General features: G+C 34.9%; 1 protein-coding gene across 11 annotated transcripts in view; it reads left to right on the top strand.

Annotated features, from left to right (window-relative positions):
* HIPK3 (homeodomain interacting protein kinase 3) overlaps window positions 1–22,638 on the top strand; it is a 97,816-nt gene extending 75,178 nt beyond the window's left edge. For 5 of the 11 annotated variants that reach the window (XM_007497239.3, XM_007497241.3, XM_016423476.2 and 2 more), the window contains 15 exons: window positions 67–186; window positions 1,061–1,147; window positions 2,373–2,557; window positions 4,267–4,426; window positions 4,753–4,852; window positions 9,926–10,021; window positions 11,740–11,861; window positions 12,092–12,219; window positions 12,307–12,468; window positions 12,615–12,677; window positions 12,961–13,254; window positions 13,694–13,834; window positions 15,468–15,703; window positions 15,971–16,098; window positions 18,558–22,638. In XM_007497239.3, the coding sequence (XP_007497301.2) occupies window positions 67–186; window positions 1,061–1,147; window positions 2,373–2,557; window positions 4,267–4,426; window positions 4,753–4,852; window positions 9,926–10,021; window positions 11,740–11,861; window positions 12,092–12,219; window positions 12,307–12,468; window positions 12,615–12,677; window positions 12,961–13,254; window positions 13,694–13,834; window positions 15,468–15,703; window positions 15,971–16,098; window positions 18,558–19,034 (2,499 nt within the window). In that variant the 3' untranslated portion in view covers window positions 19,035–22,638. The remainder of the gene's footprint in view (window positions 1–66; window positions 187–1,060; window positions 1,148–2,372; window positions 2,558–4,266; window positions 4,427–4,752; window positions 4,853–9,925; window positions 10,022–11,739; window positions 11,862–12,091; window positions 12,220–12,306; window positions 12,469–12,614; window positions 12,678–12,960; window positions 13,255–13,693; window positions 13,835–15,467; window positions 15,704–15,970; window positions 16,099–18,557) is intronic. The other 6 variants (XM_007497238.3, XM_007497243.3, XM_001368625.4 and 3 more) reach the window with 6 other exon arrangements.
* Window positions 22,639–24,142: the final 1,504 nt, after the last annotated feature.

The following is a 24,142-nucleotide window of genomic DNA, read 5'->3' as shown; positions in this document are numbered from 1 at the left end:
CGTACCGATACAGGCCATGAAGTAGGATTCAAAATTGAACCTTAATAATTTTTTCTTTTTTTTCAGATTCGTTACATTTCACAGACTCAAGGTTTACCAGGAGAACAGTTGTTAAATGTAGGGACAAAATCTACAAGATTCTTCTGTAGAGAAATAGATATTTCACATTCTGGATGGAGATTAAAGGTAATGAATAAAAACCTTCAGAAAATTCTTTGCTTAAACTTCCCTTTGCTCTTGCTTGTACTTTCTTTCCGTGTTGCATAAATTTAGTGCCCAAACCATTTAAGAACTCTGCGAGTTTAATTCAGCTCATTTTCTCTGCTTCTTTCTTTTTCTTTCTTCATATATGAGTCCAGTCTGTGCCTTAGCAAAATATTTTAAAGTATTTTGTACTTCATTTGAATAGAATTTCTTTTTTCCCTTTCCTACTGAAGTTTTTAAAATTTTAGTTTTCTTTTCAGTTCAGAATTATTTCCCTCCCCTTCCCCCTTTCTTTACCCTCTTAAAAACCAGTCCATTATCTAATATGAAAAGGTGTTTTGATTGCACATGTAAAATCTGTATCATATTATTTATCATCTCAGGGAAGGTGGGAAAAGGATTGGAGAGAGGAAGGGTGGAAAAGAGGGAGAGAATTTGAAACTCTAAATTAAAAAGAAGTTTTAAAAAATTATTTTTACATGTAATTGGGAGAAAATAAAATATTAAAAAAAGAATCAGTTCATTCTCTACAACAAAGTCACTGATCTTTTCTACCTTGGTATACTTTTATGTTATTTATAATTTCTTTTAATTGTATGCTTTTTTAATAAAATTTTTAACATTTGAGAGAAGGGGACAGATTAGGTTTATTAGTTATTGCTTATGTAATTATGTAACTTTAGTTTATGTAATCCTGTAGCATTTGAAAGTTTTATCCCCATTCTACCTTTCATCTTCATATTATACAGCATTGCTAATGTGTATTATTTTAAGCTTCTACTGCCTTAGTATACTGAAAATATTTTAATGTCTATGTTTTAAGAAAAAGAAATAAAATTGTTGTTTTTATGTATAGACTCTTGAAGAGCATGAGGCAGAGACAGGAATGAAGTCTAAAGAAGCCAGAAAGTACATTTTCAACAGTTTGGATGACATAGTGCATGTGAGTACTATAAACTCTTTTTGATGGTCTTGAATGCTAAGTATGGCAAAATACATTAAACATTCTTTTTGAACTTAAAAGTCCTTGGTAGCTTTGAATGAATTTGGCCACCTTAAGTGATCTAATTGATCAAAATCTATTGTTTTGACAGCCATAGTTTCTTAGTTACTTGCTGTCATTTTTACATTGCTGAATGAAAAAAACCTCTAGTAATTTAGTTAGGTCTTCATTTTTTGTTATCTGCTGTTCTGAGTCTGATTCAGGCCAGTCCCCTGGTAGTTTATGTTCCATATTGGAACAAAAAGAGACATGAAAGAGTGAACAAAATGAGATTTACTTAATCATAGCTGGAGAAAGATATACAACAAGGAGAGATATTGACTTGATTCAACTGAGCAAAGTTCCTGTTCCAATCCACCAGCCAACATTCTCTCATTTCATTGTATCTTTCCCCTCTTAGATTCTTTCCCCTCAGCTGTAGAACATTTTTCTGGGGGAAGACCCTCTAGACCAGTGTTGGCAAAGTTTTGGCACTGTGCAGGGAGCCAGCATGGGGAACTCTGTTCCCCCTCTTCCCAGTGCCTAAGGACATTTTTTGCATGCCCTGTTCCTCTGTTCAGCTGGCACTTCCTCTGCTCTCTAGAGTAAGGTGGGATAGCTCACAGACAGCTTGAAGTTGCAGTTTGGGCACTTGAACTCAAAAACCTTCTCCAAAGCTGCTCTAGACAAAGTTTCTTATGTATTATAACCTTTGTAAATCTAGCACTTGTAGGCAATTTTATTGACTCAAAGAATAAATAAACCCTCCAATGTCTTGAGTCTTCTTTTTGTAGATGAAGTCAAGACATGATCAGAAAGCAATCAATCACCTGAGCCCTTGGTCCCTGGAACCAACCAACTCTTGAGAAAGGTCTCAATACCTTTTAAGGAACAACTAGCCCAGGGGTTAGGGGGTAAGGATATGGTGGGTGTAGAGTATAGGATAGTACTCCTAAAGAATCTGCCATAAATCCTTTGTGCCATTGGAATAAACTTTATGCCCTTATCTCAAGCTGCTTTGTGTTCTATGCCATTTTTAATCTTCAAAATATTTGTGAAACTTTTCCTCTGGTTCAGAATATGTCCATATTTTGATTGCAAAAATTTTAAATATAAGATTTCAATATATTTTCTGTTCTGTTTTTTATTTGAAATTCTGGTGTTGTTTTGTTGTTGTTGTTTTCAGGTGAACACAGTGATGGATTTAGAAGGAAGTGATCTTTTGGCGGAGAAAGCTGATAGAAGAGAATTTGTTAGTCTGTTGAAGAAAATGTTGTTGATTGATGCCGATTTGAGAATCACTCCAGTTGAGACATTGAATCATCCTTTTGTTAACATGAAACATCTTCTAGATTTTCCTCATAGCAACCAGTATGTTCTAAGCAATATACTTTTGAAGTATTTCTGGAAAAAAATGTGATGCCATTTTCCTAGAAATATTAGCATTCATCTATTCTGAACTCCACATTTGCTGAATAATCCTTTTAATCACCTGTTATAAATCCTTTGTGGCCAATTTCTTTAAGTACTTAAGTATTGTGTAATTAGAATCTGCTCCCCAGGATTCTTAAATCCCAGCATCCTATTTACATGTTTACCTATATCCTTACATAGGAAGGATATAATTTGATGTAGCCCTACCCTTTGCTCTTTTTTCCCCTGATCTCGGTTTGTGGAGGTGGGGGGAGTGCCAGGCAGGAGAATTTTTCTCATCTTTCTTTACTCAGGTATTTACTTCTGTTATTGTATTTTTTTCTACTTCAAGTGATACATCTTATATAATACTTGGCGTTATTAGATATTAATTTTAATCTTACAGTATAGTGGATAGAGCTCTGAGTGTTGTGATTTTTTAAAAAGTTCATTTTCTGGCTCTCACCACTATAGTTGTATGATATTTGATGTGTCACTTATCTTGACTCCTCATCTATGAATTGAAGGGATTGTACTATCAGGGGTCCGCAATTTTGTATTTAAAAATGTAAAAACATTCTTAGTTCTTAAGTCATACAAAACAGTTGTTAGACAGATTTGACCCTTAGGCCTTAATTTGCTGACTCCAAGATTAGACAATGGCTAGAGTTTTTTCAAATTCTATGGCCTTGTTATTTGCCTAAGATCATACATCTAATTAAATCCAAAAATATACACATATACCTTCATATATACAAATGTATGAGGATGTTGACAGTTGTGTGACCAGGGATGCTGGCTGATGCTTTTAACTATGGACTTTTTCTGGATGCTGTTGATATCAGTTAGTGTCAAGTCCTCGAGGTCTCTTTCCTTTCCTCATACCTTGGGCCTCCTTAATGATGGAACCTGAAGTATGGGAAGGGATAAAGATGCTTATATGGGACCCCATGGAAATAATTATGCCTTTAAATAGTTAGGACAATAATATTCAGGCTACTGCTTTAAAAAAAATGATGGGAGAAGGTGCAGAGGACAGATAGCCCATTTGAAAAACTCCATACAATATCAGAGTCCTTTGTACTTAAGAGCTTGGGGTAGGGGTTGGGGAGATGAAGGGGGGAAAGTGATTTAATTAATGTAGCCATCTCCTTATGAAGAAATCCCCTCTACAATGAATATCTTAAACTTAGTTTTGTTTGAAGTATGTTTCAGAAATGGGACTGGAAACCAGATTTTCCCAAGTCCAAGCTCTATTATCACACCTTGCTTTCTTTATTCATAAGCTTTTTTTTTATATTCATAAGCTTTAAAACTATCAAGATTCCAACACATATCAGACAATTGTCTCAGACATATCTAGAGATTCAGAAGGAGTTCTTTTTCTAGGGAAACAATGATTGGATGCAAGATAGTTATTACTATTTTACTATCTTCAAAAAGATTACAGTAATAAAATTGCTTTTATGGCTTTTAAAATCTTTTATTGTATGCTTTAATGAATTTTTTTTCTTTGGAAATTGTTTTTCTTTTACATTCTTACTGGCTTTCTCTTTGCATGTGAGCTTTCTATTTTTTTCTTAGTCTTTTGGGATCTTATATTATTGTACACTTGTTTTAAATACTATACACTCAACTGTACTTATATTTACTTTTCTACTTTGCAGTGTAAAATCTTGTTTTCATATTATGGATGTTTGCAAATCTCACTCAAACTCATATGATACAAATAATCGCAATAAAACTTCACTTATGAGACCAGTTGCCTCAGGCAGTACTGCTAGTCTAACTACAAATTTCACCAAAATAGGCACATTAAGAAGTCAGGTAAGAATAAAATTACTTAATTTAAGAATTTATATTTCCATATTCTTTTAAAATTATTCAAATTTAAATTCAGAAATATATATAGAAATTTTCATGTCTTTATTCTTGTTTTAAAGCACCTTTCCCAGGTTTTTTTTTTCTAGTTCATTTAGAATTTAACTTTCTGGCTTTGGGTTTTATCAGCTTCTGTTATACTTACTACTAGGCACATTTGTCACTCCATAAGAATTGAACTCTTAGGAAATAGTCTGATTTTTAAAAAATTATACTTATATAATTATGGGAGAATTGATTTGAACCAGCCTATTTCACTCTGAATATTTCAGGCATTAACCACATCTGCTCATTCAGTTATGCACCATGGAGTGCCTGTGCAGACTGGGACTGCCCAACAGACATTGATTATCTGTCCCCCATCAATTCAAGGTATGGTACCCTTAAGTTATGTTTCTGGTTTTGGCATATGCTTGTATTCCATAATTTCTCAGCATAGTTTTATATTTGAACTTTTATTTTATGCTTTTTATGGCTATGGGTTATTGTGATCAGTTTTTTGACCCTTAAGCTATTGTCATTAACCAAAAATGCCACAAATCTTCATTACTTTCTATAGTCTGGTTCCACATAATTATCTTGAAGAGCTTGTAGATAATTTGGCAGAATTATGTGTATTTGAAAGCCATGTGTGTTCTGAGGATCACTGCTCTAGGTTTTCAAATTTGTACATGGTATTCATTGATGCTATCCATCAGAATCCAACCTCCTTGTAGTATGGAGGTTCTCAAAGGCCCACTGGTCAACTCTTATTTTTATTTTCTAAGGACTAGCCTAGTCAATTTTGCAGAGGATTATCTCCAGATTAGTTGCAAAAAGGATCAGTTTTCAGACCAGAGTAACTGTAGATCACCTACTAATTTTTAGGGAGCCTCAAAAAATTTACATTAATGGAGTAAGTACTTATAAAATAGTTTTTGAATGTTTTAACGGATGTCCTATGCTTTGGAATTTTAGTGAAAAAGGAGGTACATCCAAGCAGAAACTTAATCATGGGGCAAAATATTTTGACAGTTTTAAAAAATGGAATAATATTTTTTCTGGTCCTTCGTTTTATGTACATGTCTTATATTTAAAGGCAAGGAAGAGGCAATTTTAATTGAATGTTATTTATCTAATTGGTATATCTTTTTATTTTATGTTACCTTATTGGATATATTAATATGCAATGAATATGTTATCTAGAACTGCAAGCATTTTAGTTTAAGGATCTGAGTAGATTTGTCTGAAGCTTGGAACATATGTTTGCTTCATTTTAACTTACTTTATTTGGAAGACAGTTCTAAATGTTTAACTTTAATCACCAAAAGTCTGCAAGTATCACATAATCAATTTTCTCTGTGTTTTCCAAGTCAGTTTTAACTATATTATAGCTATTTAAATAAAAGCATATATTTTAAGGTATATTAAAATCATTTTTCTGGTAGTAAAATTATAGAATTTACCTGTTCAGCCTAGCCATGATTCTATTTCCATATAACTCTTTATGTGAGGAAGTGCTAAATTTTTATGTGCTGCACTGCAGTTTATATTGGACAATTCATTATGATGCCACCTTAAACTATGAAATGTTTGCTTAAAATCCAACTTGAAACTACTTTTAATCTTGTGATCCTTAGAATGCTTGATTATGTACTCTTGAATTTATCACCGGTGGTAAAAAGATTATTTATAGCAATGCGTGTTATGAGACATAATCTCAAATCTGATATTTCCTCATAATTTTCAGTTGAGCATAAGAGTTGAACTGTAATTTCTCACAATCTCAAGCAGTCAAGTTGTTGGATGCCTGGAGAAATACTATTTAAAAAAACCAAAAACACACAAAAAACTTAAGTATATGCATCATTAGTTAAACCTGGGAGTTTTGAGTCTACCTTTTAAGTTTTTTCTCTAAACACAAATACAGTTGAGCTTCCAAGGAAAAACTTGACATATTTTCATGTTTTCAACATAAATTTTTACCTTGAAGTCTGGAAATTTTTTCATTTTGCCTGTTGATGTATTATTAGAGCCGAAGCTATATTATAGTGTAGTGTAACAATTTTGGTTCCAGAGCTTTGGGGAGCCTTGAAATATCATAGAAGTGCTGTTAGGAGCCCATAATTTATTGTTGCAAGATTTGCTCTGTTAGATGGCAGTCTCTTGGATTAAATTAATCTTGCCTTACTTAGTGTGTTTCTTAGTGTAAACATTGTGTCTTCAAGTCCCCTGGAGATATAGTGGAGTTCTGAGTGAGTTACAGACCACTTCTCAACCCACAAGCTGTGAATCTCTTTGATTTGTTCACTGATGGCAGCAGAAAACCTAAAGGACTATATCAGAGGGGGAACCTAGAATAAGAGTAGTATGGAGGCCCCCAGAAGCTACTTGGTATATAATCTTGACAGTATGCTGTAGAGAAAAGAGCACCGAATTTGCTTTAAAAGAACTCTTCTCTAAAATTATCAAGTTGGACTGACTGTGTACTTTCTAAGACTCCTAGTTATAGAAATCTGTGATTCTAGAGAGCAGCATAAGAAATGGAATTGTGATGACATTGGTATAGGAGCTTCCCGGTGAGAGAACTAGATTAACCCCTCATTTGCACCTTGTAGTCTGAGAGTTCAAGTGACTTTTTCTGGGTCAGTCACATAGCCAATAGGCATGTGAAGTAGTACTTCAGGCTAGATCTTCTTGACTGACTCTTTGTTATGAAATACTTGTACAAAATCCAGGTTAAAATGTTGTCATTTTTTTTAACCCTTACCTTCCTTCTTGGAATCAATACCTGTGTTGGTTCCAAGGCAGAAGAGTGGAAAGGGCTAGACAATGGGGGTTAAGTGACTTGCCCAGGGTCACATAGCTGGGAAGTGTCTGAGGCCAATTTGAACCTAGCCCTGGCTCTCATCTCTAGGCCTGGCTCTCAATCCACTGAGCTGGGTGATCTTTAGTATGTGCAATTGTTTTTTATCACCAAATGGCAGGATCAGTTTATGTGGTAATAGAAAAGCATTATTCATAATTATTTTCAATCAAGAAATGTATTTTTATATTATATTTGTGCTCTTTATTCTAATAGGTTGTAATAATTAAGATATTAACAAAAATTCAATAAAAATATATCTTTTTTTTAGAATCTGAATTCTTTTACTCTATACCATAGTTAGGGCAATTAAGTTTAAATATTTAATAAATGCCTACCATGTGCTTAGCACTATGCTAGGGAGATGCGCCTTTACCAGGAAAAAGCAACAGGTGCACACCAAATAAGTACCAAGCAATTTCAAGGATGGGGAGGCATGATAATGAGGAAATCCAGGAAAGGCCTCTTTGAGCTAGAAGCTCCTGAGCTCAGCCCTGGGGGTGGGGGGGATTTTGGAGGGGGAACAGTATAGAGTAGAGAACAATATGCAAAGGTAAGGAGGGAAGAGGTAGAGAATGTCATGTCTAGAGAACAGTAAGTAGGCCAATTTAGCTTGAAATAGAATGAGTGAGGGGGATGGGTCAGGATCAGTCTGGAAAGACAGGTTGGAACCAGCTTCTAAAGAGTTTTAAATGACAAGCAGAAGAATTTGTATTTGATCTTAGAGGCCCTAGGGAGTACTTGAAGCAGAGAGAGAGGACATGGTCAGACTTCAGCTTTTAGCTATTTAGCAACTAAAGTGGAGTTGGAAAGGGATAGTCTGGAGATAGAGTGAATGGGGAGAGCACTGATTCTGAAGTCAGAGGACCTGAGTTCAAATTGCACCTCTAACCTGGGTACGGCATTGAAAGACTTCTTAATTTTCCTATCTGTAATTAGAGGGTTGTCTGAGATTGATTGCTTCCAGCTGTTTATATAGTGTTAGTCCTATGGTCTTAGGCAACTCAGTTAACCCATCTGGGCCTCATTTGTGCTACCTTGAACCTGTCTTCAACTATTTGAAAAGAAGAGTAATGCTAATTAAAACAACTCTAATATTCTACCTTCCACCCAGAAGATTGACAAAGTTGATAAAGAAGGAAAGAAAAATAATGATGGGAAAACTGAAAACTGGCATATTGATGCACTGTTGGTAGAACTGTGAATTTGTCCAATTATTCTGGAAAACAATAGACCTATATGTCAAAGCAATAAAAGAAAGAGGAAAAAGATTCATATTCACAAAAATTTTATCACCTTTATTTTTTGTAGTGTCAAAGACTGGAAACTAAGGCAGGGAGGTGGGGTGCCTATCGACTTAAGAAATGGCTGAACAAATCGTGCCATATAAATGTAGTGGAAAGTAATGATGAAAAGGAAGGTTTCAAAGAAACCTGAGAAGACATGTATCAACTAATACAGAGTAATGTGAGCAAAACCATGAAAACAGTTTACAGAAGTAAATACAATTTTGAAGGACTTCTGAACCTTTATCGATGCAGTGACCAATCCTAACTATCCATCATGAAACATGCTAACTTCCTTTTAATAGAGAGGTTATGGTCTCTCAAACCCAAATGAGTGAAATTCTTGGACATAACCATGGGAATGTTTGTTTCTATCTACTCTGCATATGTCTTACAAAGGCTTTTTTCTTTGGTCGGGTGGAAGAGAGGAAAAAATTATGTGGCAAAAAGAGCTTAGGAAATAAAAATGAGCATATTGGTCTAGAAGGCTTCTGATGGTCTCTCTAGCTCAAGATCTGTGAGTAGATCTTAGTAGGAATTACATTTAAAAGTTTGGCAATACCATGCATTATATGTGATGGGCCCAAATTATAAAGCTGAAGGTGACTCGGGGGTTGGGGTGACAATGAGACTCTTGCAAGAGATCTTATAGAATTAGAATTGAGAAGACTTGGCAACTGACTTGACCTGGGGTAAGTGAGATAACTCCACGGATAAAATTTAGTTGATTAGAAGATTGGAAGTCCCTCAATAGAGTTAGGGGAATATGGAAATTGATTGGATTTTGATGGACAGATAACTAAATCTTTAATGACAATGTTGACTATTCAATATTGAGTATTAAGTCAGATATGAGATTTGAAGAGTGTGTTATTATTTAGGAACAAGTTTCTTTTAGCACCTTTCTTAACTTGAATTTGGTGATGTGCCTTGCACAGATATTTGCAGTTTGAAGTCATTTCTTTATCACTTATTGGATTATGAATTGCTACTTATCAGATATTTAAATGAATTGCACAAAGTTCTCCTATTTATACCATAGCACTGATTATGCTTTCTAAGTATTAAGGCAAACTAACCAGTATTAAGGATTTTAGCTAACATAATAGATTTGTAGTAAATTGAAAACTTACCCATTGTTAGAAAGTCAGATTTTATAGTAGCTTTGACAAGGCTTGACAAAGAAAACTTTTTGTAGATAATAAATTTTGGAAAGAAGTTTAGGGCTTGGTGATTTTTGGCATGGTGGGTTTGAGAATAGTTGGCTCTGCTTTTTACTCTTATCAAAGTGAATTCTGCTTTTTTTCTCTGAAGAGATTATTCATTGCTGCAATGTACCTGCAGTGCCTGGGTGTACTTATATTCCCTTTCTTGGAGAATTTGCTGATCAAGACATGCTTTTTGGAAGGGGTAAGAAGATCAGTAAAATTCTATCAATTTTCCTTAAAATAATTCACACTTACTTATGAGATACTTACAGAGGCTTTAGTAGTTTTATAGAGGTGGAATATCCTCAAGCCATAGTACATAAGATGATGTGAGGAAAGGATACCAGGGAGCATAGGAGGTTAGTGTGCTCCTTGGGATTCCTGTCTGTGATTTCTATGTGCAGCAAAATGATCAAGATTAACAGAAATGGAAAACACTTAGAATTTTGACTATCTAGGCTGCTCAGAAAGTCACATGATAAGTTGTTGCCTCTGAGGATGGCTTGTATTGAAATGCATTTGCTAGTCTATATTGAAAGTAACTTACATGATGCACTTGAGGTTTTGAGAAATGGATTTATCCTAGTTGATTATCTTGTTCAATCTTAGGAAATGTCACTCCAAGTCTCTTCTAGTTGTAAATTGGAGATCCCATGGAATTGTTTTGATGCTTAATATTTACAAAATGATGTGCTGTGTTTGACATATTAACAATAATGTCTTGTTGATTAATTTTTGTGCTCTTACTTTGATCTGTTATTCTTCAGTATCATGCATGTATCTTCTTGCTAAAGAAATTTGGCTGTTAAAAAAAATCTCTTTATTAAGTCTAATCTGCAATCTGTTAATGTCTTATATACTTTGTGTTTGAAACTAGCTTTTCTTTGTATTCCCGCTTACTAGTAGTAACTCAGCTACCTTATTTTCATTTTGGTTAGAGAAGAGGTGACACTTTTCATCACTGGCCTCTCAGTGTTTCTTTTCTTAATAGATTAGGACAGATTGGCTACAGTCTCAATTTTATGTCATTTCTTGTTTTCCCGCCATTTTTCAAACATCTTATAGGGAACTCTTGTTAAAGAGATCTTAGGAAGAAGAAGAAAATAGGGCAAGTTCACAATCAAATAGGATCCTTTTAGTATACTATAAATAACCTCCTTTCCCCAAATGCTTTCCAGTTCACAAGACATTTAATTGAAAAACAAAAATGTCATATAAGACATTATGAAGAAGATCCTGATGTCACAATTTTTAAGGGTAAAATAGTAAGAAGGTAAAACTAATGTATGCTTTGTTTTTGTAAAGAATTATATATTTTGGAAAGAAGAGTGTTTAGTATTGGATTATTGAGGCAGTCAGAAAAATCTTCCTTTCACTTGGCAGCCAGAAGACTGGAAAGTAAAATTAAGCTGTAATGCTTCAGTAGATCTGATCTTAACTGGTATGATACTTCCTCTGCTAGTAGAGATCATAACTCAATATTCTCATCCTGTTTAATTCTTGTCCATGTTTCTTGCAATTGAACCAGAAGAAATCTATCCAACATGTCAGATTCCTTCTTAGGACTCTTTTAAAAAAGAAGAAAAAAAAGAGTAGCTTTAATAGCTCATTTTTCATAGAAATGACAAACTTTTGAGGGCTGAATGTGAAATTTTATTTTTGCATTATATATTTTTAACAAAAAATAGATTTGAAAGAGAAATTGTTAATCATATGTTTGAATAAGTGGATACCTCTTTTCTAACAAATTGCATTTGACAGTGGTATGAAAAGCTTGTATGCAGAGAACTTAATATGGTGGTTATTAATCCCATCAAATTGAGTTTAGTTGGTATTTTAAAAATTATTTAGTTTTTCTATATTGTAGTTATTATGAGCACAATAAGTTCTTAGTTCTTATGAAGACTTTCTCTTTCATAGGTATTCCTGCAAACCCTGCAAAAGCTGGCAATTATTCATTAAGGGTAGATAATGCTGTTCCACTGGTATCACAGGCCCCAACAATTCAGCCCTTACAGATCCGGCCAGGTGTTCTTTCTCAGGTTGGTCAATTTAGCATTGTAAGCTTATTTGCTTTCCTTTTCTTATAAAGATCTGTTAGCCCTGTGACCATGAAAACTTATGGAAATTGGTCTTTATGATGATTAAATACTTCTGTAGATTATTGGATTTTGACACTTGTAGGTTACTGTTTTTTTTTTCTTAAGGTTTTAAGTTTGTGTAAAGTATTATAAAGGATTACTCATTGCTTCACAAATGGTTATTTATTTAGCAGACTTGGTCTAATCGAACTCAACAGATCCTAGTACCCACCTGGCAGCAAGTAACACCTGTAGGACCTTCTACTGTAGCGCTGACTTCTGAGACTGTGGCAGGCCCACAAAGACTTGGAGACTGGGGGTAAGTTAAAAACAATAGATTTTTGTGAAATTTTCAAATTTGATTTTCCTCCAGAAATTATTTAATATTTCTAAAATTTCTCCCCAGGAAAATGATTTCCCACAGCAATCATTATAACTCGGTGATCCCTCCACCTCTTCTAGCCAATCAGCTGACTCTTTCAGCCCCTCAGCCAATCAGTGTGGGCATTGCACACGTTGTCTGGCCTCAGCCTGCTTCTACAAAGAAAAATAAACTCTGTCAGAACAGGTTGGTATTTAATATTGTGGGGTAGGTGGTTTATTCATTTTGGGAATACATTTTGCATGGGCACAAAGGGCCATTTGTATTGTGTTAGAAATGACCTTGTTTGTTTAAAAACAAACACTAAGCCAGCTCCCTTCTTAATTTCTCAGAGGTATTTTGGTAAAACTAATGGAATGGGAGCCAGGAAGAGAGGAAATAAATACTTTCACTTGGTAAGATTGTTTTTATTGCACTTCTTGATCTATTATTCACTTATGATATTAGTAATTTAGGTTATTCAAATATCATGTCTACAAAAATAGCCTTTTGATTTGGTCATGAATGTACTTTACCATGATATTTGCTGTTAATGATGTGTTTTATATTTGTGTAAAGTCATAAGCTCTCTATATAAATGTATGTTATATGCATGATCCTATATTTTGTTTATTAAGACATCTTGAACTTATTTCCTAAATAAGTCTCTGTAGAAATAATGATTGATTTTTTTTATAGGAGTAATTCTTTGCAGAATACCAATATCCCCAATTCAGCATTTATTTCTCCAAAGATAATAAATATGAAAGCTGTTGAGCAAGTAAGTTGCACAGAAACACAGGACAATCATAATTTGGAAGAAGAAAGAAATTATTGCAAAACCTCAGTGAGAAAGGAGCCTGATTCATCAGTCTCAGATAAACAGCGGGAAGCCATCCTCATTGCAGATAGCCCTAGCCCTGCAGTGAGTGTGATCACCATTAGTAGTGACACGGATGAGGAAGATGCAGCACCAAGCCATTCTGTCAGAAAGTGAGTGTCTTTACAGTGTATTACTGCTAGTGTGCTTTAGTATGGTCCTTAGAGAGAATGTTCCTTGAGTATTGGGAAAGAAGGTAATCATCTTGTTCCAGCAATATTCCTTGTCTGCCAGGGTCTTTGGGATGGATCCAGAAAAACTATTACTTGTGGGACACTGACTTAAATTTAAAAAAAGTCTTCCTGACTGCCCACTATGGCATAAGGTGCCCCTGCTGTTTTGATGATGTTAGAAATTCTTCACGTGAAAAGAATTGAAAATGGAAAAAGATTAGAAAGCATTGAATAGGATGAATGCATCAGTTTGGGGACTTTCAGATATCACCAGGCTTTGGGGGGACTTCCTTTATGTTTCCATAACTGTGTCATGGGAATAAGCAGCTTTTCCTTTTAGAGGTAACCTGTTTGACTTGTGTTCTCTTTCCTGTTTCAGCTGTAAAGGTAGTCTAAATTGTGAAGCTTGTCAGAGCACTTTGAATATTGATCGCATGTGTTCACTAAGCAGCCCTGATAGCACCTTAAGCACCAGTTCCTCTGACCAGTCCAGCCCTTCTCCTGGCAAAAGACCGAACAGGTAAAGAAGACTCCATCGAAAGGCCATACCTAGGTCAGGTCTCATAAAAATGAATTTGAGAAGCAATTCTGAGACTTGGGAAGTGTGAACCCTAGTGGTGTTGGCCACAGATCGACTAGGGTTCTAAAGCAAGCTGACTTTCTATTACCATACTGATAACTTCTCTCAAATAAACTAGATCAGACAACTTTCTTAAAAGTTCACTTAGTGGTGGAAATTTACTAAATTGGTTTAGAGGAGTGAGAAATAAAGTACTATTAAATGCTACATAAATTTTCACAATATAGACTGTGTTGGTGAATGCATGGCATATGTGCCCCAATGTGCTGGAGGGGGCTGCTCTGTTCCCCCTTTCCACATTGAGGACATTTTTCGCATGCCTTGCCCCCTCTGTCCAGCAGCCCAGTGCAAGCACTTCCTCCCTCCCCTGTCTGGGTAATGCTGGGGACTCAGGGTACAATTTGGGCATGTGATCTCTAAAAGGTTCACCAACACTGGTATAGAGAAACAAACCATATGAGCACGTTTGATTTCATGGCCACTTTGGTTTGCCTTAAGAATGAAACACACACCAAACTATTAGTGATAAACTGAAAAAGAAAATATGTACTTTCTTTGTAAGATGTTACTAGCTAACCCATTGCCTCCTGACAGAGGTTTTGAATTGCTGTATTTTCTAACAGTGGTAACTGATTGGCATTTTTCTAGGAATATCCTTTTGCTTGTTCCTCTTGATCAGAGGCCTGTTTTTAATGCTTCATTCATTCAACAAATATCTATTGCATACTGTAGATAGTCTCTCCATACCAGCATAACTAGCTTACTATAACTCCTAACTCTGTTCCTAAACTTAAGTAAAATAAATTGACTTCAGCTTGAAAAAAAAAGTGAGTTTTTTTTTAGTGGCAACTAAAATTTAAGTTCAAATTTCCACTTTGTTTTTAGGTATTTGTCTTATTTTTCCTCAGTATTCAATGAGCAGATAGGCTTAAATGCCAGTTACTTTACATGCAAGCCACTATGTTAGCTGTCTTAACAGTTACAAAAATGTATAAAGTGTTCCTCACTTTAAATTAGATTATAATCTATATAGGGAGACAAGGAATAAACACAGAGTTATATGTACTGTCATGTCTGATGTTGGTATATAAAATAAGTGCTCTTTAGGAGTTCAGAAAAGGGAGAAACCATCCTGGCCAGAAGTGTATATGTAACAGTGTATCTGTGTGTATGTGATTATTTAGATTACAGCTGATCTAAACAAATTCCATTCTAATTTTAACCCACTAGTTATCCATTTCTCTATGTTTTCTATTGGTATCCTTGAAGGCAAAGCTCATGTTCCACCATGAAACCTTCAGGATATTATTGAAAGGCACAGAATTGAAGATGGTACTCTTTTTTAAAAGAAAGAAAAATGTGGAAAACTAGATATTCAATTAATGCAACTTTTTGATAAGGATATATTATAGAAATTCTGTAAAGAAATTGGACTATAGGATGAAAATCTATATCATATTCTCAGTAACGTGTTTGTGATTCGGTGTTTTCATTGCTACCTAGATTTCATAAAAGCTATGTTTATTACTAATGTTAAGGAAAATGTTTTTCATAAAAATGTCATTTGTTTTAGTATGTCAGATGATGAACAAGAGAGTGGCTGTGATACAGTGGATGGTTCCCCAACCTCAGATTCTTCAGGAAATGACAGTCCATTTGTAGAAAGCAGCTTTGTAGAAGATTCCTCTCAAAATACAGAGTCAATAGCAACTGTTGACACAGAAACCAAACCAGCTGTCTGTACTGTGGTGGTACCTCCAGTGAGACTGGAAAATAGACTCGATTCAGATGAACAGATGGCAAGTACAGGTAAATTGGGTTCTTCTCTCTCTCTCTCTCTCTCTCTCTCTGACTCTTCTCATTATGCTTTTTAAAAGTACAAATAATTTTCTTTGTAGGAAAGTGTCTTGTTACTGATGTATATTTCTTTCCACTACTTTTCTGTGCCATTGTAAGTTTTGGAAAGTTATACCCATAAACTCCTTTTTGTTTCTTAATTTTAAGATTTTGGGTAACTATGCAAACTACTAAGAAATCTAAAATGTACCAACTTTGCAATATTTTCTTTATTGCCAGATTCCATATGTCAGCCTTTAGGAAAAGGTCGATCTGCCCCTGGAAGATTAAACCAGTCTTCTGCTATGAGTAACCGTCAGCAAAAACTGACAACTGCATCCCAGCAGCAACATTTGAATTTTAGTCAGGTGTGTTTATTCATGAACTCTCCTGTTGTTATTGACATTGGAATTCATCAGCTATGTCTTACTTTGTTAAAAGGCCCTAAATATAGTGCATTGATAGATTTATTTTTCTTTTCTAACTCATGTATGATAGGCACAATAATTAGAAGATTAGATTAAGTAGATCTGAAAGACTTCTACAGGAAGTTCTGGTCTTTAGGTTGTCATTCTGTTCTCTCATTTTTTGTTTCACTTTGATCTCAGAATTCTGATTTCCTTACTATAGGTTGCATTATTGGTAGTCAGGCCATTGATTACATAGTTACATGTTTAACTTGATCTAGTGTTTAATTATATATCTCAAGATTTTTTTTTTCTTTTGTGGTATAATGGATTTGAAGTGTGAACCCCTATATAAGATATATATATATATATATATAAGAATTTTAGGGTGTTTTTTTTACTACCTATGTGACTTTGGTCACACTCAACAGTCAGTCCAAATACAGATATTAAACACATACTATATGCCAAGAATTTTGCTGGGCAGTAGAAATATAAGTAAAAAAAGTGAAGCAGTCCCTATTCTCTTGATGTTCTTAGGGAAGACGAAGTATATATAAAATAATATAAGCCAGTGTAAAATGAATAAATAGAAGTATATACAACATAGTTAAAGACAAGGTAATTTGGGAGGGAGAGGACTAGCAATTAGGAGGATCAGGAAAGGCTTAATGCAGAAAATGGCGCCCAAGCTGACCAGGAGGAAGAGAGGATCACTGGGAGGCTCCTGGAAGGGGGAAGTCTACTCCAGGTATGGAAGGCCTGAAGAGAAGCCCTGGAATGTTATGTGTGAAATAAAGAGAAAAGACCATTCTAGCTGTGTCACAGAGTTATGGGAGAAGGAGTCTTGAGAAAGAGAGGTTGGGGCCAAGTTGTGTAGGGCTTTACTTAATAAAAGAGTTTATGGCTTCAAGACATTAGGTATCTGGTGGTGTTGGTGGAGTGGGGAAGTGATAATAGGGAAAATTACCTTGGAGACAGTATGGAGAATAGACTAGAGAGGGACAAGACTTGAAGAAGGGATACTAATTAGGAGACCATTGTAATCATTTAGGCAAGAAGAATGAGGGCTTAAAGTAAAGTGGTAGTTGTGTGAGTGGAGGGACAGGAGTTGGATATGAGACATACAACTCAATGGATATAGGAGGTGAACAGGAGTGAGGAGTCCAGGATAATTACCAACTTCGTGGACCTGAGGGTCCAGGATAGAAACTTGAGAAATGCCAGTAGTTACAATTAATGAATCAGCCAGGATGGAAGAAGGGAACCAAGAGAGTAGATTGTACCTAAAAACCCTGATGGGGGACTATCTAGGAGGAAGTTTAAAAGTATTAGGACTAAGAAAAAACCAGTAAGATCATTAGTCAGTTGGGAGAGACCCATTTTAGTTGAATGATGAAATTAGAAGTTAGATTACAAAGTTTTGAGGAATGAGGAAAAGGAGAAGGAAATGGAGGCAGGAGTTTGGCTGGGAAAAGGAGGTGAGGATTGGCATGAAGATGAATCAAAGTATTTTTTATGGATGGGGAAGGTTTAAGCATATTTGAAATGTAGGGAACAGTAAGAGGCTGAAGATTTGAAGGAATAGAGAATAAAGGAACATGCAGTCTTCTGGAGAAGACAGGAGGGGATGAGATCCAGTATACATATAAGAGTCTGACTTTGGCAAGAAAAAGGACCACCTCTTTGCCATAAACTAGGGAATAAGGAAGCGAATAGGAGACGATTTCAAGGGATTTTGATATGAAGAGAATTGGAGAATAATAAGTTCAAGTAAGAATGGCCTCTTTTTATATATGTATATATATAAAATAAGATGTAACACTCAGGTGTGAGGAGTGATGCTAAATAGATTTCAGATAGCTTTTTTGGGGAAGTAAAATATGGAATCAAGGAGGAAGAGGGGGACTTCCCTGTTGTGGTGAGGGTCCAGTTGAGATTGGATAACATGAATTTGTAATGAACCTAACCATTATAGTTGTGCTATTTCCAAGCCCCAAAGTCCTCAGTTTCTTCGTCTGTTTAATGAGGGGATGTGAATTAGGTCATCTCCCCAGGTTTCCTTAGAGCTCTAAATCCCTTGTCCCTGCTTAATCAGTGATTAACATATGGACACTAAAATTCTACTCTGGCACGCTATCCTGTCTATGCCATCGGAGCACAAACTCTTCTGCCAGGTTTGAATGTTTTTCTTTCTTGTAGACCTGGGAATGGACTGTGTGTCTTGTATCCAAGGACTTGCCTAATTAACTTTGAAGATAATTAGCTCATAGGGTTAACCCTCTGGGAATGATTTTTTTGGCCCCTTCCACTGACAATTCCTGTCTTATTCAGTGAATACATGTCTCCATTTTGCTCTGTTTCTACAATTAATTATACTCTTATGTATAACATTCAGTTATTTTTTTCTACATGGACAGGTTCAACACTTTGGATCTGGGCATCAAGAGTGGAATGGGAACTATGGACATCGGAGACAGCAAGCTTATGTCCCAGCTACTGTTAGCAGTCACCCCTTCGCCTTGTCCCAGGGGAGTCCAAATCATACGGCGGTGCGTGCCCCTCTGGCCGGGACTACACCCCGCGCAGGGCAGCCTGCTCTTCTTCCTTACCCACCGGCCGCACCCCTTGCTACTGCTGCACCAGTTACCCACCTCTTAGCCTCTCCGTGTACCTCAAGACCCATATTACAGCATCCAGCCTACAGTATTTCTCATCCCAATGGCATAGTTCATCAAGTCCCAGTGGGAATCAATCCCCGTCTGCTCCCTTCCCCAACCATTCATCAGACTCAATACAAACCAATCTTCCCACCACATTCTTACATTGCAGCATCACCTACTTACACTGGATTTCCACTGAGTCCAACAAAACTTAGCCAATATCCATATATGTGAGAACTCGTACAGTATATTAAGGAAGTTCAGTGATGCAAATGTTTGATTAAAAACAAAAACATGGTATTTAATAAATATTAGCCATGGCACAAGAAAATTATTTTTTGAATCATGTAGACTTTGGTGCAATTTAAACAACTTTGAGCTTTAAAAAAAAACTCACTTTTAATGTGTTTTGCACATTTGGTATAACTTGTCTTTGGTCATGTTCTCTTCTATAGTTACTCTAGACAGGTGACTCTTGGGAGCCGAAATCCAGTTTTGCTCCTGTTATTTTTTATAAAATTGCCTTCTATAATTAGTGCAAGACATGCCTACATTTGGGAAGCCATTCAGTGTACAGCTTTAGAGCAACAGATGCACACGTGTCAGATGTACAGTGGACAAGTAAACTGTCTGTGTTCTTATCTATGTCTTGGTATTTAAATGTCGGGTCACTTAGCGAAAAAGGCGAGCTATTGTTCTCACATTTGCATGTGTCTTGCATGGGCAAAATGTTGCCTAGACATTGCTCTTAAATGTCGTCCTAATAATCTCAGCTGCATTGTAAACCGTTCCCACACATAGTGCCTTAAATATTCAAGGTTGTTAATGTTACTCCATATATAGAAATGTTGAGGACTGCAGCACTTACGATTCAGATCTGCTGATTTTTTTGGATAGAGTGATGTTCATTTTTGGTTTTGTGTGGTGTAGATTTTGGTAGTGGGTGTTTTTCCCTTATAAAGAAGGCAGCATGTTTTGCTATAGCCAAATTCTGCTGTCTTAATTATTTTTTGTGTGATCTAGCTTCAAGAAAAGCAAGCAGTTTAGTAATGCTTAAGAAAAGTTGATTGAGTATCTTATGGGTAGTTGCTAAGTAAATTGTCACAACTCAGCATTTTGTACTGTTTAGTGGCACTTCAATACAGTGTAAGGAGTTTATTTTGGAAGTGTTCATGTCTAAGTGGATTTCCTAAAATGTTTAGAGGTGCAGGAGGCATGACTTGGACTAGATAATGAAAGGAAATACAAAATGCTCATTGATTCATGATGTGGTTTCATCTTAGCTTGAGCAAACCATGCAGTATTTAATAAATAGTAGCAGAATATTTACTATTGAAGCTTGAAAAGATGTGAGTCCTTTGTGTGCAATCTTTCATTTATGCATGTGAGAGCTTTTAACCGTTTTACACAATGGTGTTTGTTTTAGCCTGTTGGTGGTGTGTGCTAATTTAATACATTCCGTCAGGGACAAGAAATTTTATGTGCTTTTTTTTCCCTACAAAGTGTGTTTTGGGTTTCTTTTTCTTCTATTTTTTTTTTTGTGGGTGTGTGTATGTGTGTGTGATTCTGTTTAAATGAAGTTGCTTTTGCAGCACCAAAGACTTAATCATCCATTTCCTATAAAAAGGTAGCTACTTTTTGCATAGACCTCAAGTATATCATAGTTTAGGAATGGGATTTGGGGAAAGATATTAAAATGAGGCTGTGTTTTAGCTTATGGGCAAGTAATAAATCGTATCATTTATCTTGAATGTATCATAGATAAGCTGCTATATAAGGATTGCCACTTCAGATAGCTGTGAAATTAGATGATCAACTAGTTCTTATTTAGCTTTCTAATTTCTGTATAAGTCTGATTGAATGAAATAGAAGTGGGATTTTGATTTATATTTTGCTTTCTTGTTTGGAGTGTCATTGTAACTACTGTATTGTAAATGATGGAAGATGATTGCCTATGTTATTTTGGGGTGTGTTACTTGCATCAGTATTTTATCAACATTAACTTTTGAGCTCATCGCTGCATATAAATGGGATATATCAATGTAACTTAATTATTTTTATGTTTTCATACTGGCATTGCGTAGACACTTGAGAAGCTGTATCTTGCAGGCTTGACTTAACTTTCTTTTTAAGAGACAAAATCTGGAATACAGTCTTTAGAGCATTTACTGGAATAAACAGTGCAAACAAAGCATTTGAGTTTAAACTCCCCAAATGTTTTGAAATTAGAGCATTTCTTTAAATGAATGAATTTCATACCACTAGTACAGCTGTCTTACCGAATTGTCAGTAACCTAATAAGGGATATATTTTTCTTTACTCCATTAACACAAGCAGTGTTTTATTTAATGAATATCTAGGTGAAATTAAATGTGCCTAAAATTGATTTTTAAACAAAAACAAACAACAGTATTAGACCACAAAATAATACCAGCAGTACATTTTTAGACACACTGAAAATGAAGGAGCTTAATTTTTCCCACAAGTTTCAGTGTTTTTAGTAATCAACTCTATGCATTTTATACAAAGATAATTGTATATAAAACATCAGAAAATGAGTATCCTGAAATGAATTTAAATATAATTTACACATATAAAGAAGCATAAACTTATGGAGTCAAGAAAATATTTTTAAGTGAACTTGTCATGTGCCTTCACAGTCTTAGTTTATTTATATAATCTAGCAGATTTTGATTTCTGCCTCTTGGTCCTAGGAATCAGATTTTCTTCTGCCTCTTGGTCCTGGGAATCAGATTTTCTCAATGCAAAATCCATTGCTGGCAATGGTTGTGTTGGGGATACCAACAGTAACTGTTTTCTTTTTGTTGGGGGCCATGCAACTTTCACTGCTCTGATATATTTTATTTTCTCATGTTTTAAGTTGTAAGGCTGTGATGATGTTACATTGACAAGTGAACTCAAAACCTTAATGTTGTCTTACAACACAATAACATTTGTTACTGATATTCCCCCAGTTAAGTATGCTACTCTGTAAAGATTGTAATCATGGAAATCTTTTGCATTTTGAAAAAAATGCAATTTTCTCTGAAAATTCTTTCATCTAAATTAAGCAAATGGATTTTTAAAAAACTTCTGGAAAAATATTACCCTTCTTTAAACCATTTATATATAAGCATTTGTTGGTTTTAATGCTTTTTAAAATAAAACACTGCATGACTACAGAGTTGCATATTTGCATACTATTTTTAATTTGCAAATTATTTTTATAAAAATGCCTGATCAATTTTTATCTTTCAGGGTGTTTAATCAGATATGCTACTGTATCAGCTAAATCTTTTGATTTTAGTGTTTTAAATTTCTACTGCTAATTTTGACTTGATTTTTGTTATGTAAAAGTTAAATCACACTGCAAGGTGTAGAAAGATATGTTTAAATATAAGCCCAATGATGTAGACTTGATTACTGAATTTTAACTGTTACCTGTGTAACAATTTGTAGATTTGTGACTGATTCTCTCTCACCCCCTCTTCTTTCTTCCCTTCCCCTTCCTCCCCTTCTTTCCCTCCTCCACACCCCCTCTCTCATTGGTTGGTTGGGTTTGCTCTTATTTCTATGCTACACTAGTTTGTCATGTAGCAGTTGCACTGTGCAATATTACAATAAGGACTGGGAAAAAATTTTTATGGCTGTAATGTGTCTTAGAGTTTGCGATAGTATTTCTCTCTAGTTCTCAGTGATTTCAATGTGACCAAGCCTTCTGTACTTTGTCACAAAAAGCGGGTTTTCCAAGTGACTATTTTGGTGAGTGTCAAAAATAAGAATTTCTGGTGTATCACTGTCAAGACTCACTTTGAATTAAAACATACATCGCAGCAAACACTTGGCTGACTTTTATTTCCACCAACACAAGTAGTGTTCATGTGCTTTAAATAAAATGTATCAATCCTACAGTAGATAGAGGCTGGGTTGTGAGATTTGCTTGGCACCAAAGCCACCATGCTGAAAATCACCATGGAGTCGATAACTTCTTGAGAGTTCATCCATTTTTTTAATTCTTCTGGGATCATAGAAGAAATCACTTGACTAACCTGTTTAACTTGTGAATATTTGTCAGTATACTATAAGGGAATTTTTAAAAAGGTAATTAGAGGGGGAAATTATCAATCAAATATGCTAAAGCTGCCCAATTTTTCTTAAGATAAAAAAGAAATTTGAATTATGAATTGAAACCGTGGCATTTAGAAGAATCCAAATATTTTCTTTTTTCCTTTCTTTTTTTAAAAATCCAAAATATTTTCAAAAGATATAGCAAATTAAAAAAGCCAAAATCCTCAGTATTATCTTGTAGTACTTCTAAATATGATTTTTTTTAGGAAGTTTTTTTGTTTTTGCCATTTCCAATAATGTTTTGTTGTCATCACTACCTATTACTCCATTACAAATTTTGGGTTCAGAGTATCATACTAGTCATTTTCAGAAGTCTCTTTGATCTTAAGTAGGTCACTTAGTTCTTTTACATATTTTAAAATCAAAATGTAATTAAGCAGTACATTTAAAATACACTTGTTAAAAGTGGAATTACACTACTCCACCAGTGGTACTCCAAATGATTTTTAGAGAAAAAAATAACATGAATTAATAGCATGGCATCTGTCATATAATAAATCATTTCAATCATATATGATACAAAATTTCCATTTTTGTAGCCCTTTTTTCCAACATAAAATTTTCATAATTAAAATCCAGACTCCTCAAACAGAATTTTTCCTTTTTCATTAAAAAATCTCTTCTAGCACTGAAGTCCCTCTGCTCTGGTGATTTCTATCTCTGGTGCCAACTGTGCCCATCTGCCTGCTTCTCTTTTTTTTTTTTACTCAAGATAAATTTACTTTTTCTTGTATGAGATGATAATAGTGAATTGACTGCTTGGATGCAGCTGTTTTTATGATTGAGTGTAGTGGGTATTGCGGTGAGCTTATTCTCAGAGGGAATTAATGGGTTATATGTTTTTAGCTATATTTTATTAACATAAGTATATTTTCATACTCTTTAAGTCTTTATATTATAGAGGTGTACTTTTATTTGCAATATATCTTTTTGTTATACCTTTTATGATTATCTATAGACCAAAAAACTCCCAATTCTTTCAAAGAATTCAAACTTTAAGGTAAGCCTCCTTTTTCTTTTCATTTTTTTTCCTCTTTTATAAAACCTCAATTTTCAAGTATTTTTACCTTTCCCTTTCCCAGAGAGGGGATATAAATCAACTCATAAGCTAAATCTGATCCTATAAAATATTCCATACCCAGAGTCCCTCACCTTTGTAAAAAAAAAAAAGGAGGCCCATTTCCTCATTTGTTCTCCAGGGCCAAGCTTTTTGA

Source organism: Monodelphis domestica, chromosome 6 (genome assembly GCF_027887165.1).
Source record: "Monodelphis domestica isolate mMonDom1 chromosome 6, mMonDom1.pri, whole genome shotgun sequence".
NCBI lineage: Eukaryota > Metazoa > Chordata > Mammalia > Didelphimorphia > Didelphidae > Monodelphis > Monodelphis domestica.
The sequence above is the reverse complement of the archived record's forward strand: the minus strand, read 5'-3'. Positions and strand labels throughout refer to the sequence as shown.